Source organism: Phocoena phocoena, chromosome 3, assembly GCF_963924675.1.
Source record: "Phocoena phocoena chromosome 3, mPhoPho1.1, whole genome shotgun sequence".
NCBI lineage: Eukaryota > Metazoa > Chordata > Mammalia > Artiodactyla > Phocoenidae > Phocoena > Phocoena phocoena.
The window spans coordinates 113,391,343-113,408,099 of NC_089221.1; the positions used below are offsets into that span (position 1 = coordinate 113,391,343).

At 37.9% G+C, this 16,757-nt stretch overlaps 1 protein-coding gene across 6 annotated transcripts in view; it reads right to left on the bottom strand.

The window, feature by feature from the left end:
• MACROH2A1 (macroH2A.1 histone) overlaps positions 1-16,757 on the bottom strand; it is an 80,619-nt gene that overhangs the window by 27,433 nt on the left and 36,429 nt on the right. For 3 of the 6 annotated variants that reach the window (XM_065874760.1, XM_065874763.1, XM_065874761.1), the window contains exon 5: positions 31-138. The exons of 1 other annotated variant lie outside the window; for it this stretch is intronic. In XM_065874760.1, coding sequence (XP_065730832.1) covers positions 31-138 — 108 coding nt within the window. Of the gene's footprint in view, positions 1-30; positions 142-16,757 lie in introns of all 6 variants that reach the window. 2 more of the 6 variants (XM_065874762.1, XM_065874759.1) reach the window with 1 other exon arrangement.

Here is a 16,757-nt window from a genome sequence, read left to right on the forward strand (position 1 = left end):
GCGAGCAGACCGGGGCCCGCGTTTGCCTACCTTCTGGCCGAGGAAGAGGCTCTTGGTGGAGAGCACAGTGAAGCCATCGGCGGGTGTGCCCTCGGTCGTGCTGTCAGCGCTGGCTGCCTTGCTGACTTCTCCCTGCTTCTTCTTGCACAAACAGAAGAGTCAGTATGAGGCCTGCACAGATGGAGACCACGTGAATCTGGGCTTTTCTAACAGGCAGGTGAATGCCCATAATACTCAAGAGAAAACAGGAAACTAAACCACTACCAGTTCTCAGCATTTTTCAAAGTGGGGGCTGCAGGCTTATTTTGAAGTCCAACAGTAAAGAGTGCTAAACTGTATTTTCATCACCTTTATAATCTTAAAAAAAGAGCTACCTAAAGGCAAAACTTCACAGTGATAATTTAGAACAGAACCACTTGCATAACTTTAGACCAAGTAAATGTCTCTTAATTCAGGGTCTTCACTTTCTAGATGCCTGTACAGTATTCACGTCTGCGGGCAAAAACCAAACTGCTCTGGATCCTTAGTTCTCAAAGAGCCAAAACTCAGACCAAGGATCATCACCCTCCAACCCTCCGAGCCCAGGAGGCAAGACTCTCCCACCCTCTTTCATTAAGACCTGCCCTGGAGAAGGATCCGTATGGGGGCTGTTGGTAAGCCTATCTGTCCCCTTGAGATGCCCCACCCCCCTGCAGTGAGCATGGATCTTGGCAGGCTCTTGGGCCTCTTCCCAGCACCGTTCAGACTGAAGTATATGTCCTCTGGGGTTTCCAAGAGCCTTGCAAAGGTATGTTGTGTCGAGAGGTGTGATTACTTTCCAGATCCTCTGCTCCGTAATGTACTTCTTCCTGAAGTGGATCTGCCCTAAGAGTGATCTACGCTTGCAATCAAGGTGTCATGCTGGGTCTCCCTTCACAACCATTTCTCCCAGTTCCCAAGAGTGAATATTAGCACCACCCTTCAAGTAGGGATACATGTCTTTCTCAGTCTTTTATTTCTATCAAGGATGAGGCTTGTATTAGAAACGGATATTTTGGCTCATTTAGGGATTTTTTACATTCAGATATATTGTTGAGTGAGAAAAGTGGGCACAATAGCAATTTTTGTTTAGGTACTTTTTCCTTCCCCCAATTATTATCAAAAAGGACATTACTCCTGAGGATGGTCCAGTGGGAGCAAATCAACCAAGTACGGGGTGAGAAATATTATAAAATATATAAAATATAAGTGGCCATGGCTTCCTGAAGGAAGGATCTGGACAGAAAACTCAGGGCAAGGCCCGTGCCCTATCTATTTTCCCTTTTAATACTCAAATTCATTAATGTATTAATATTTTTACTTACACTGAAAAATAAGGTCTAATTTTACTAAGTGCTTTAACAATAAGGACTGCTTTGGCATTTAGGTTATGTGGCTAATCTGGAACATTTTCCATTAATTGAATGAGCTAAATTTGATGCTCGAAGATTTTGATATAACTGCTAAGACAGAAAGCATTTTAACAAGAAACATGGTATTAGCAAAGATACAGTAAAATTATCACTATTTTGGTTTTCCTAACACTTCAAGTGTATCAGATTTGACAGGTATAATCAACAATTACATGGTAAGTCTTAGTAAAGCCTTTTTGATATACTTTCCAGGAAATAAGAAAAGCAAAGACGGGATGACAAATCCTTTCACAAGTCAGATGTTTCTAATTCTGTGCTTTCAACAAAACTGAAGAAATACCAAATTGAGTTAACGGCTGATAGACCATTAAAGAACAGACTGATGGAGTTTAGTTAACAGTAACGTACCAATGCGGGTTTCTTAGTTGTGATGAATGTACCAGGGTTATGGAAGATGTTAACAACAGGGAAACTGGGTGAGGGATATTCAGGAACTCTCTACACCAGCCTTGTAACTTCTGTAAATCTAAAACCATTCTAAAATAAAACACTTATTAAAACAAATTGATGACAGATTACTATGTGATTGTTGGCATGTAACTCAGAAAGGGTTCAGAGGATTGAGTGATGTTGCTATAACAAAATCCTTTCCAGTCCCATTTAATTACTTTTGTGAACAAGATTTCCCAGGCACTTATACCTATAAATAAAATATAGGATGATGACTCATTTTTACAATGAGCAACATTCATCTTAGGGTACTTGAGTTAACTGAAAAAACTATCTCCATGCATTCCACGACATGATACAGTTCCAAAAACATTTTACTTCCTCCTTAATAGTTAAAATTAAAATGTGTCAAGTATTTCAGTTTGATCAACTGTGTATTATTAATAAATGTGATAACTATCCAATCCTGTGGAAACCATAATATTTAGTGCTTTTATGATCACAAGAAAATTTTTCAAAATGAATTTAAATTTACGTACATTATTTTTGTTGCACAAATCACTAACATACTACAAGCAAAAAAAAAGTGTTACATTAGGATAAAAATTTGTGGGGCAAGTGAAAGGAAAATAAGGGCTCAAAGGAGTAAAGTTATATAAATTTTCCAACTGTTAAAAAAGAGCCTGTTTGTGTATTTTGTGGTATATCAAATCATCACAGTAAGTAGATTTTTTTGGATACATTTAAATGATGAGAGTTTTCTTTTTAAATTTCAATATGTATTATATATCAAAATTATACCCTTTGTAGTAGATATTTAAATTTATTATGAGAAGTTTAGCTGTCAAATTTTAGATGTATGAGCTATGAAGATCTTCAAAACTGCTTTAGGAAGTATGCAAGCAAAAAAGTTTTAAAGCCACTACTCTACACAGTGAACACCATTCATACACGAGGTGCTCAGCAAATGCTTGGGAATGAAATGCAGTTGCTAAGTAGATAAATATTTAGTGCTTCTGCCCAAGGATACTTGGATTTGAAGAGGTCAGAAAGCCCTAAATGATAGAATTTCAAGCATCTGGGAATTGGAGCTGGTTTTACTGGGAGGAGGGGACCTGAAAGGCTCCCTGAGCCCCTGATACAAGTCAGCAGCTGCCTACGCAGCCAGGTTATAAAGCCTAACCTGTGATAATTAATACTGATAATTTTCAGCAATGATTCATTTGCATATGGTTACCTGCATTAAAGCTGTTGCCCCACATTGTAAATTGGTTCAGCCACTATGGAAAAACAGTATAGAGGTTCCTCAAAAAATAAAAAATAGAACTACCATGTGCTCCAGCAATTCCACTTCCGGAAATATATACAAAGGAAATGAAAACACTATATTGAAGAGATATCTGCATCCCCATGTTCATAGCAGCATTATTTACAATAGCCCAGACATGGAAACAACCTAAGTGCCCATCAACAAATGAATAAAGAAAATGTGATACACACACACACACACACACACACACACACACACACAATGGAATATTATTTAGCCATAAAAAGGAAGATAATCCTGCCAGGAAGCTGAGAGTCCCAAATAAGATGAACGCAAACAAAACCATGCCAAGACACATTATAATTAAAGTGGCAAAAGCTAAAGACAAGGAGAGAATCTTTAAAACAGCAAGAGAAAACCTGTGACACACACACAAAAAGCCCATAAGACTATCAGCAGATTTTTCAGCAAAAATTTTGCAGGCCAGAAGAGAGTGGCATGATTTTTCTAAATGCTAAGAGTAAAAAAAACTTCCCACCAAGAATACTCTACCGGGCAAAACTGTCCTTCAGAAGTGAAGAATACAGAAAGAGTTCTCCAGACAAGCAAAAGCTAAAGGAGTTCATCACCACTAAACTGGCCTTAAAAGAAATAATAAAGGGACTTCTTTTAAGCTCAAAAGAAAGGGCACTAATTAGTAACAGGAAAACATATGAAAAGTACAAGTACCTTTGTCACTGATAAAGGTAAATATAAAGGTGGTAGATTAATCACTTATAAAGCTAGTATAAAGGTTAAAAGACAAAAGTACTAAAAATAACTAACTACAATAATTAATTAAGGACTATACACAAGATAAAGAGGTGTAAAATGTGATGTCAAAAACATAAAACATGGAGAGAAGAGTGAAAATATAGAGCTTTCAAATGGGATCAAACGTGTTACCAATTTTAAATAGACTGTTATAAGTTGTTATATATAAGCCTCATGATAAACACAAAGCAAAAGCCTATAGTATATACACAAAAGAGAAAGGAATGTAAGTGTACCACTAAAGAAAATCATCAAATCACAAAGGAAGAGAGCAAGAAAAGAAGAAAGGAACAGAAACTATTGGATTGGCCAAAAAGTGCCTTCGGTTTTTAAGTAAAAATAAAAGACACATTTTTCATTTTCACCAAGAACTTTATTGAACAACGTATTCAACCTTTTGTTCCACTACCTTCTGCCATTGTTCAGGCAACTTCATAATTCCATCTTACCAAAACTTTTTATCTTTTTGAGCAAAGAACTGTTCCAGGTGCCTTTTACAGTCTTCCAGGGAACTGAAATTTTTTCCATTAAGAGATTTTTGTAAAGACTGAAATAAATGGAAATCTGAAGGTGCAATGTCTGGTGAATATGGCGGATGAATCAGAAGTTCCCAGCCAAGCTGTAACAGTTCTTGCCCAGTCATCAAATAAATATGAGGTCTTGCGTTATCCTGATGGAAGATTATGAGTTTTCTGATGACTAATTCTGGATGCTTTTCATGGAGTGATACTTTCAGTTGGTCTAACTGGGAGCAGTACTTGCTGGAATTAATCGTCTGGTTTTCCAGAAGGAGCTCATAGTAGAGGACTCCCTTCCAATCCCACCATATACACAACACCACCTTCTCTGGATGAAGACTGACCTTTGGTGGGTTGGTCGTGGTTCATTTCGCTTGCCCCATGATCTCCTCTGTTCCACATTATTATGCAGTATCCACTTTTCATCAACCATCACAATTTGTTTTCAAAACGGAACGTTTTCATTACGTTTAAGTAGAGAATCACATGGGGAAATATGGTCAAGAAGGTTTCTTTTTGCCTACCTTATGTGGAACCCAAACATCAAAGTGATTCACATAACCAAGCTAGTGCAAATGATTTTCAATGCTTGATTTGGATATTTTGAGTATGCAGTTATCTCCAGTGTGGTATAATGTTGATTTTTCCCAATTAACGTCTCTATTTGATTGCTATCAACTTCAACAGGTCTACCCGACCGTGGAGCCTCGTCCAGGGAGAAATCTCCAGCACGAAAACTTCGCAAACCACTTTTGACACATTTGATCAGTCACAGCACCTTCTCCATACACTGCACAAATCTTTGTTTTGTGTTTCAGTTGCATTTTTACCTTTCTTGAAATAATAAAGCATAATATGCCTAAAATGTTTTTTCTGCCATCTTCAGTATTAAAAAGGCTACACAAAAATTCACCAATTTTGAGGTCTTTTATAAAATACATGCTGGGGCTTCCCTGGTGGCGCAGTGGTTGAGAGTCCGCCTGCCAAAGCAGGGGACACGGGTTCGTGCCCCGGTCCGGGAAGATCCCACATGCCGCGGAGTGGCTGGGCCCGTGAGCCATGGCCGCTAAGCCTGTGCATCTGGAGCCTGTGCTCCGCAATGGGAGAGGCCACAGCAGTGAGAGGCCCACGTACCGCAAAAAAAAAAAAAAAAAAAAAGCATGCTGATATGACAGCTGTCACAATACAATCTAACAAAATTTTTTTCAAATGAAGTTAAAGACAACTAAGTGCTACTAGAGCCATATTATGGAAAAAACCAAGTGAACCTTTTGGCCAACCCAATACAAAACAGCCAAAAAACAGTGAACAAAATGGGAATAAGTGCATACCTATCAATAGTTACTTTAAATGTAAACGCACTAAATTCTCCAATCAAAAGACACTGAATGGATAAGTACACAACACCCATCTATATGCTGCCTACATGAGACACGCTTCAGATGTAGGGATATACACAGATTGAAAGTAAAGGGATGGAAGAACATTTTCCATGCCAATAAAAACCAAAAGAAAGCTGAGGTAGCTATACTTATATCAGACAAAACAGACTTTAAAACAATGACTGCAATGACAATGAATGTCATTACATAATCATAAAGGAGTCAATCCAACAAGAGGATATAATATTTGTAAATATTTATGCACCCAACACAGGAGCAAATAAATATATAAAGCAAATATTAACAGACCTAAAAGAGAAAAAGACAGCAACACAATAATAACAGGGGACATTAATATCCCACTTTCATCCATGGACAGATTTTCCTTACAGAAAATCAATAAGAAAACACTGGCCTTAAATGACATGTTAAACCAGATGGATTTAAAAAATATACACAGCATATTCCACCCAAATCAACAGGATACACATTCCTCTCAAGTACACATATAACATTTTCCAGGATAGACCACATGATAGGCCACAAAACAAGCGCTAATAAATGTAAGAAATCATGTCAAGTATCTTTTCTGACCACAGTGGTATGAAACTAGAAATCAATTACAAGAAGGAAACTAGAAAAATCACAAATATATGAAAATTAAACAACATGTTACTGAACAACCAATAGGAAAGATTACTTATCTTTAGTTTATCTGTTAGTTTCATTTACCTTTTCTATTGTTCTTTTAATCTCTATTTCATTCATTTCTTCTCTGGCCTTTGTTATTTCCTTCCTTCTGCCAACTTAGGGCTTCATTTGTTCTTTTTCTAGTTCCTTCAGGTTATGTTTTTTTATTTGAGATTTAAAAAATTTTTTTGATGTAGGCATTTATTGTTATAAATTTGCCTCTTAGAACTGCTTTTGGTGCATGTCATAAGTTTTGGTAAGTTACATTTCCATTTTCACTTGTCTGAAGGTTTTTAAAATTTATTTTTCCTCTTTTCCTCTAGCCACAGCAATTAGGCAAAAAAAAGAAATGGCATCCAAATCAGAAAGAAGTAAAACTGTCACTATTTGAACATGACATATTATACACAGAAAACTCTAAAAACTCCACTAAAAAAATTGTTAGAAAAAATGAATTCAGTAAAGTTGTAGGACACAAAATCATTACACAGATTTCTGTGGTGTTTCCATACACTAATAATGAGCTATCATAAAGAGAAATTAAGAAAACAATTTACAACCACATTAAAAGGAATAAAATACCAAGGATTATATTTAACCAAGGAGGTGGAAGTCCTGCATGGTGAAAACCGTAAGGCACTGATGAAAGAAATTAAACACACAAATAAATGGAAAGATATTCTATGCTCAAGGACTGGAAGAATTAATACTGTTAAAATGTCCATACTACCCAAAGCAATCTACAGATCCAATGCAATCCCTAATCAAATTCCAATGGCAAGAGATTCCCAGCCAAGACAGCAGAAGAGAAGGACCTGAGCGCACCTCCTCTCACGAAAACACCAAAATCGCAAGTAACTGCTGAACAACCATCGACAAAAAAACTAGAGCCTACCAAAAAAGATATTTTCAAAGACAAAGAAGAAGCCACCACGAGATGGTAGGAGGGGCGTTTTCATGACATCATCGAATCCCATACCCAGCGGGTGGCTTACCCACAAACTGGAAAATAATTATGTCACAGATGTTCTCCCACAGGAGTGAGAGTTCTGAGCCCCACGTCAGGCTCCCAAGTCTGGTGGTCTGGCATCAGGAGGAGGAACCATCAGAGCATTTGGCTTTGAAGGCCAATGGAGCTTAAGTGCAGGGGCTCTACATAACTGAGATAAACAGAGACTCTGCTCTTAGAGGATGCACACAAGGTTTCACATACACTGGAACCCAGCACAGCAGTAACTCCACATGAGCCTCAGCTGGACCTACCTACGAGTCTTGGAGAGTCTCCTAAGGAGGCGAGGGTTGGCTGTGACTCAGTGGAGGGGCAAGGACACTGATGCCAGAGGTCCCAGAGAATACTGATTGGTGTGAGCTCTCCCAGAGGTCACCATTTTGGCATCAAGACCTGGCCCTACCCAACAGCCTACAGGCTCTAGTGCTAGTACACCTCAGGCCAAACAACCAGCAGGATAGGAACACAGCCCCACTATCAGCAGACAGGCTGCCTAAAGCTGTGCTGAGCTCACAGCCACCTCTAAACACACCCACTGACACAGTCCTGCCCAACAGAGAAACTCAACCCAGCTCCACCCACCAGAGGGCAGGCACCAGTCCCTCACACCAGGAAGCCTGCACAAGTCCAGGACCAACCTCACCCACCAGAGGGCAGACACCAGAAACAAGAGGAGCTACGGTCCTGCATCCAGCAGGACCAGAAGAAGAAATAAGGAGCTGGAAGACCGAATGGTGGAAAGCATTGCCGCAGAACAAAGAAAAAATAACGTAAAGAAATGAGAACAGTTTAAGAGACCTCTGGGACAACATTAAATGCACCAACATTTGCATTAGAGGGGTCCCAGAAGGAGAAGAGAGAAAAATGGCCTGAGAAAATATTTGAAGAGATTATAGCCAAAAACTTCCCTAACACGAGAAAGGAAACACTCACTCAGGTCCAGGAAGTGCAGAGACTCCCAGACAGGATAAACCCAAGAAGGAACATGCTGAGACACATATTAGTCAAAGTGACAAAAATTAAAGACAAAGAAAAAATATTAAAAGCAACAAGGGAAAAGCAACAAATAACATACAAGGGAATCCCCATAAGGTTATCAGCTTGTTTTTCAGCAGAAACTTTGCAGGTCAGAAGGAAGTGGCACAATATATTTAAAGTATATGAAAAGGAAAAGTATATAACCAAGAATACTGTACCCAGCAAGGCTCTTCTTGTTCAGACTCGATGGAGAAATCAAAAGCTTTACAGATAAGCAAGACCTAACAGAATTCAGCGGCACCAAACCAGCTTTACAACGAATGCTAAAGGAACTTCTCTAGGCAGAAGATAAAAGCCCAAACTAGAATCAAGAAAAGTACGAATGCGAAAGCTCACCAGTAAAGGCAAACACACAGTAAAGGTAGGAAATCATCCACACACAAGAAGAGAGTACAAATGCAGGATACAGGAAATGCATTTGAAACTGAGAGACCAGCAACTTAAAACAATCTTCTACATATACAGACTGCTATATCAAAATCTCATGGGAACCACAAACCAAGAATCTACAGTAGTTACATACACACACAAGGGAAAGCAATCCAAACACAACACTAAAGATAGTCACCAAATTACACAAGAAGAGAACAAAAGAGGAAAGGAAGAAAAAAACCTACAAAAACAATCCCAAGACAATTAACAAAATGGCAATAAGAACGTACATATCGATAATTGCCTTAAATGTAAATGGATTAAATACTCCAAACAAAAGACACAGACTGCCTTAATGGATACAAAAACAAGACCTGTATATATGCTGGCTACAACGGACCCACTTCAGATCTAGGGACACAGACTGAAAGTGAGGGGATGGAAAAAGGTATCCCATGCAAATCGAATCAAAAGAAAGCTGGAGTAGCAATACTCATATCAGACAAATTAGACTTTAATTTTTTTTTTTTTGGCTACGCTGCATAGCATGTGGGATCTCAGTTTCCCGACCAGGGATCGAACGCTGTGCCACCCTGCATCAGAAGTGTGGAGTCTTAACCACTGGACAACCAGGGAAGTCCCCAAAATAGATTTTACAAGAATGTTACAAAGAGACAAAGAAGGATATTACGTAATAATCAAGGGATCAATTCAAAAAGATATAACAATTGTAAATATATATGCACCAAATATAGGAGCACCTCAATATATAAGGCAAACACTAACAGCCATAAAAGGAGAAATCGACAGTAACACAATAATATGGGGGGATTTTAACACCTGACTTACATCTTTGAACAGATCATCCAGACAGAAAATCAATAAGGAAACACAGGCCTCAAATGACACATTAAACCAGATGGACTTAACTGATATATATAGAGCATTCCATCCAAAAGCACCAGAATTCACTTTCTTCTCAAGTGCACATGGAACATTCTCCAGGACAGATCACATCTTGGGCCACAAATCAAGCCTTGGTATATTTAAGAAAACTGAAATCATATCAAGCCTCTTTTCTGACCACAATGCTATGAGATTAGAAATCAACTACAAGGAAAAAAAACAAAAAACACAACTACGTGGAGGCTAAACAATATGCTACTAAACAACCAATGGATCACTGAAGATATCAAAGAGGAAACCAAAAAATAGCTAGAAACAAATGAAAATGAAAGCATGACAATCCAAAACCTATGGGATGCAGCGAAAGCAGTTCTAAGAGGTAAGTTCATAGCAATACAATCTTACCTCAGGAAACAAGAAAAATCTCAAACAAACTAACCTTATGCCTAAAGCAACTAGAAAGAGAACAAACAAAACCCAACATTAGTATAAGGAAAGAAATCACAAAGATCAGAGCAGAAAAAAATTAAATAGAGACAAAGAAAACAATAGAAAAGATCAATGAAACTAAAAGCTGGTTCTTTGAAAAGATAAACAAAATTGATAAACCTTTAGCCAGACTCATCAAGAAAAAAAGGGAGAGGGCTCAAATCAATAAAATTAGAAATGAAAAAAGAGAAGTTACTATTAACACCACAGAAATACAAAGAATCATAAGTGACTACCTACAAGCAACTATATGCCAAAAAAATGGACAACCTGGAAGAAATGGACAAATTCTTAGAAAGGTACAATCTTCCAAAACTGAACCAGGAAGAAATAGAAAATACGAACAGACCAATCAAAACCACTGAAATTGAAACTGTGATTTTAAAACTCCCAACAGGGAATTCCCTGGTGGTCCAGTGGTTAGGATCAGTGCTTTCACTGCGAGGGCCGAGGTTCAATCCCTGGTTGAGGAACTAAGATCCCGCAAGCTGCAGTGCAGCCAAAAACAAAAATACAAAACAAAAAAACCCAAAAGAACTCCCAACAAAAAAAGTCCAGGACCAGATGGCTTCACAGGCGAATTCTATCAAACATTCAGAGAAGAGCTAACACCTATCCTTCTCAAACTCTTCCAAAAAATTACAGAGGAAGGAACACTCCCAACTCATTCTATGAGGCCACCGTCACCCTGATATTAAAAGCAGACAAAGATACCACAAAAAAAGAAAATTACAGGCCAATATCACTGATGAATACAAAAATCCTCAACAAATACCAGCAAACCAAATCCAACAGTACATTAAAAGGACTTTACACCACGATCAAGTGGGATTTATCCCAGAGATGAGAGGATTTTTCAATATCTGTATATCAATCAGTGTGATACACCACATTAACAAATTGAAGAATAAAAACCATATGATCATCTCGATAGATGCAGAGAAAACTTTTCACAAAATTCAACACCTTTTATGATAAAAACTCTCCAGAAAATGAGCACAGAGGGAACATACCTCAACATAATAAAGGCCATACATCGATATGTCAAACCCACAGCTAACATCAGAGTCAATGGTGAAAAGCTGAAAACATTTTTTCTAAATCAGAAACAAGACAAGGATGTCCACTCTCGCCACTTTTCTTCAACATAGTTTTGGAAGTCCTAGCCATGGCAATCAGAGAAGAAAAAGAAATAAAAGGAATCCAAATTGGAAAAGAAGAAGTAAAACTGTCACTGTTTACAGATGACATGATACTATACATAGAGAATCCTAAAGATGCTACCAGAAAACTACTAGAGTTCATCAATGAATTCCACCAAGTTGCAGGATACAAAATTAATACACAGAAATCTGCTGCATTCCTATACACTAACAAAAGATCATAAAGAGAAAATAAAGAAACAATCCCACTTACCATCACATCAAAAAGAATAAAATACCTAGGAATAAACCGATTCAAGGAGGCAAAAGACCTGTACTCTGAAAACTATAAGATGCTGATGAAAAAAATCGAAGACAACACAAACAGATGGAAAGATATAACATGTTTTTGGATTGGAAGAATCAAAATGACTGTACTACCCATGGCAATCTACAAATTAAGTGCAATCCCTATCAAATTACCAATGGCATTTTTTTTGCAGATCTAGAACAAAAAAATCTTAAAATTTGTATGGAAACACCGAAGACCCCAAATAGCCAAAGTGATTTTGAGAAAGGAAAATGGAGCTGGAGGAATCAGGCTCCCTTACGTCAGACTATACTACAAAGCTACAGTCATCAAAACAGTATGGTACTGGCACAAAAACAAAAATAGAGCTCAATGGAACAGGACAGAAAGCCCAGAAATAAACCCACGCACCTATGGTCAAGTAATCTACAACAAAGGAGGCAAGAATATACAATGGAGAAAAGACAATCTCTTCAATAACTGGTGCTGGGAAAACTGGACAGCTACAGGTAAGAGAATGAATTAGAACATTCTCTAACAGCATACACAAAAATAAACTCAAAATGGATCAAAGACCTAAATGTAAAGACGACAGTATAAAACTCTTAGAGGAAAACATAGGCAGAACACTCTTTGACATAAATCGCAGCAATATCTTTTTTGATCCACCTCTTAGAGTAATGAAAACAAAAACAAATGGGACCTAATTAAACTTAAAAGCTTCTGCACAGCAAAGGAAACCATAAACAAAACAAAAAGACAACACACAGGATGGGAGAAAATATTTGCAAACAATGCAACAGACAAGGGATTAATCTCCAAAATACAAAACAGCTCATGCAGCCCAACAGCAAAAAAAATACACGCAACCCAATCAAAAAATGGGCAGAAGATCTAAACAGACATTTCTCCAAAGAAGACATACAGATGGCCAAAAGGCACATGGAAAGATTCTCTAATGATTAGGGAAATTCAAGTTGAAACTACAATGAGGTATCACCTCACACCGGTCAGAACGGCCATTATCAAAAAGTCTACAAACAATAAATGCTGAAGAGGTGTGAAGAAAAGGGAACCCTCCTACACTGTTGGCGGGAATGTAAATTGGTGCAGCCACTATGGAGAACAATATGGAGGTTCCTCAAAACACTAAAAATAGAGCTATCGTATGATCCAGCAATCCCACTCCTGGGCATATATTCAGAGAAAACCATCCTTTGAAAAGATACATGTACCCCAATGTTCCTTGCAGCACTATTTACAATAGCCAAGACATGGAAGCAACCTAAATGTCCATCAACAGAGGAATGGATAAAGAAGATGTGGTACATATATACAATGGAATATTACTCAGCCATAGAAAAGAATGAAGTAATGCCATTTGCAGCAACACAGATGGACCTAGAGATTATCATACTAAGTGAAGTCAGACAGACAAAGACAAATATCATATGATATTACTTGTATATGGAATCTTAAAAAATAATAAAAATGAACTTATTTTCAAAACAGAAACAGACTCACAGACTTAGAAAACAAACTTATGGTTACCAGAAGGGAAGGGGGGAGGGGAAGGATAAATTAGGAGTTTGGGATTAACATACACTCTACTATATATAAAACAGATAATCAACAAGGATCTACTGTAGAGCACAGGGTACTACTCAATACTCTGCAATAACCTATATGTGAAAAGAATCTGAAAAAGAATAGACATATGTATATGTATAACTAAATCACTTTGCTGTACACCTGAAACTAACACAACATTGTAAACCAAATACACTCCAATATAAAATAAAATTAAAAAAATAAAATGTGCTCTTAATAAAAAAGTATATATAACTGAATCACCTTACTGTACAGTACAAATTAACACAACACTGTAAATCAACTATACTTCAATTTAAAAAAATAGTAAAATGTGAAAAAAAATTCCAATGGCATTTTTCACAGAAATAGAATAAACAATCTTAAAATTTGTATGGAACCACAAAAGACCCCCACATATCCAAAGCAATCTCAAGAAAGAAGAACAAATCTGAAGGCATCGTGCTCCCTCATTTCAAACTACATAACAAAGCTGTAGTCATGAAAACAGTATGGTATTGGCATAAAAACAGACACAAAGATCAATGGAACAGAACAGCAAGCCCAGAAATAAACCCAGGCATATATGGTCACTTAATTTACAACAAAGGAGGCAAGAATATACAATGGAGAAAGGACAGTGTCTTCAATAAATAGTGTTGGGAAAACTGGACAGCCAATGTAAAAGAATAAAACTGCACCACTTACATCTTACACTGTACACAAAAATTAACTCAAAATGGATTAAAAACTTGAACATAAGGGCTGAAACCATAAAACTCCTAGAGGAAAACGGACAGTAAGCTCTTTGATATTAGTACTGGCAATGACTTCGGATTTGACACCAAAAGAAAAGGCAACAAAAACAAAAACAAACAAGTAGGACTATATCAAACTAAAAGGTTTCTGCACAACAAAGGAAACAATCAACAAAGTGAAAAGGCAACCTATGGAATGGCAGAAAATATTTGTGAATCATTTATCTGACAAGGGGTTAATATCCAAAATATATACAAACTCAGACAACTCAAGAGCAAAAAACTCAAGACCATTTTTCCAAAGAAGACATACAAATGGCCAACTGGTACATGAAAAGGTGCTCAACATCGCTAATCATCAGGGAAATGCAAATCAAAACTACAATGATACAGCACCTCACACCTGTTAGAATGGCTATTATCAAAATGACAGGAAATAACAAGTGTTGGCAAGGATGTAGAGAAAAGAGAACCTTGGTACACTGTTGGTGGGAACGTAAACCGGAGCAGCTACTATGGAAAACATTTTGGAGGCTCCTCAAAAAATTAAAAAGAGAACTCCCACATAATTCAGCAATTCCACTTCTGGGTATTCATCCAAAGGAAACAAAAATACTCACTCAAAAGGATATATGCACCCCATGTTCACTGCAGCATTATTTATAATAGCCAAGATATGGAAATATGGAAAAAAACCTAAGTGTCCATCAATGGATGAACGGATACAGAAAATATGATACACGTACACACACACACACAGACACACACACCTATATAAAACAAAATGGAACATTCATCAGCCATAAAAGTGAAGGAAATTCTGCCATTTGCGACAAAATGGATGGACCTTGAGAGCACTATGCTAAGTGAAATAAGTCAGATAGAGAAATTAAAATACCATATACCACATAATCCCTCTTATATGTGGAATCTTAAAAAAACCCAAACTCACAGGAAAAAAGATCAGATTTGTGGTTACCAGAGGCAGAGGGTTGGAGGAGGAGGGATGATTGGAGGAAAGTGGTCAAAAGGTACAAACTTGCAGTTATCAGATAAATAAGTACTGGGAATGTCATGTACAACACAATGACTATAGTTAACACTGCTGTATGATACGTAGGAAAAGTTGTTGAGAGTAGGTCCTAAGAGTTTTCATCACAAGGAAAAAACCATTTTTTTCTGTATGTGAGATGATGGATATTAACTACCCTTATTGTGGTCATCATTTCATGATACATGCAAGTCAAATCATGCTGTACACCTTAAACGTATACAGTGTTTTATGTCAATTATAATTCAATACACCGAGAAAAAGAACATTGTAGAGGGTAAGAGGTGGAAATTATAAACAGAATATATATCATGAATGTACAAACAAATTTAATGAGAGGCCAGAATGTGTTATTTTAAAAAAGTTTTTTAAGGCGTTGCCCCACTCACTGTGCAGTGGGCGGCTTTGCAGCCCTCTACCATCAGACCAGAGGGGATTCTACCTAGGGACATGGTCCATAGTCACAGGACACACAAGTAACACTATATCTGAACTCTGAAGTCCTGCATTTGAGCCCTGGTCTACTAGCTGCATAGCCTTAGGTACATGGCTCACATTCCCTAAGACTTAGCTTCCTCATCAGGAAAGTGAGATAAGGCAGGAGAACTGACTAAACAAATGGCCAAGGCAGAGAAAGTGGCAAACCCTGTGCAAGACCAGCTGCTCCTTCCCAGTTCTCACAGTCTGTCCACCTGGCAACCAACACCTGCCTCTTCCCTGCAAGGCGTGCAGCCCGTGACACGGTGCTTCAGGTCTACACAGTTGCCTTGGGAGATGTCACTATATTCCAATCGTAACAACTGTGCCCTAAGTTTTCCTAAGGTCTGTAGTCTGCGATTAAGTCCCTTCCTCACTTCTTGGTATTAAAATGCCCTTTCTTATATGAAATGGTGAGAGTAGATGGTAGATTCTTTACACAACCTGGCCCAGGGAGGACAAAAGCCAGCAAGCAATACTTTGTCCATCTCCAAAATGATTGACACTTTATGGATGGCTAGTGGGAAGCTGCTGCATAGCACAAGGAGATCAACTCTGTGGTCTGTGATGACCTACAGGGGTGGGGTAGGGAGGGTGGGAGGGAGGCTCAAGAGGGAGGGGATATGGGGATATATGTATACTTATAGCTGATTCATTTTGTTGTACTGCAGAAGCTAACACAATAGTGGAAAGCAATTATACTCCAATAAAGAGTTTAAAAAAATGATTGGCAGCTGCATAGCACAGGGAGATCAGCTCGGTGCTTTGTGACCACCTAGGGGGTGGGATAGGGAGGGTGGGAGGGAGATGAAAAAGGGAGGAGATATGGGGATATATGTATATGTATAGCTGATTCACTTTGCTATAAAGCAGAAACGAATACACCATTGTAAAGCAACTTTACTCCAATAAAGCTGTTAAAAAAAAAAAGATTGACATTTTAGAAATTCATATTGTTGTACAAATCCAAAAACTCCATGTATTGTGCATACACCCAGTTTTGTTTTGAGCAGCAGAAAACCTGTAAGGTCAGAGTCAGTGGGAGACGTATTTAAGAATCTGTAGAACTGAGTGTCCAAAAAGACTTGTGTGAAATTATCA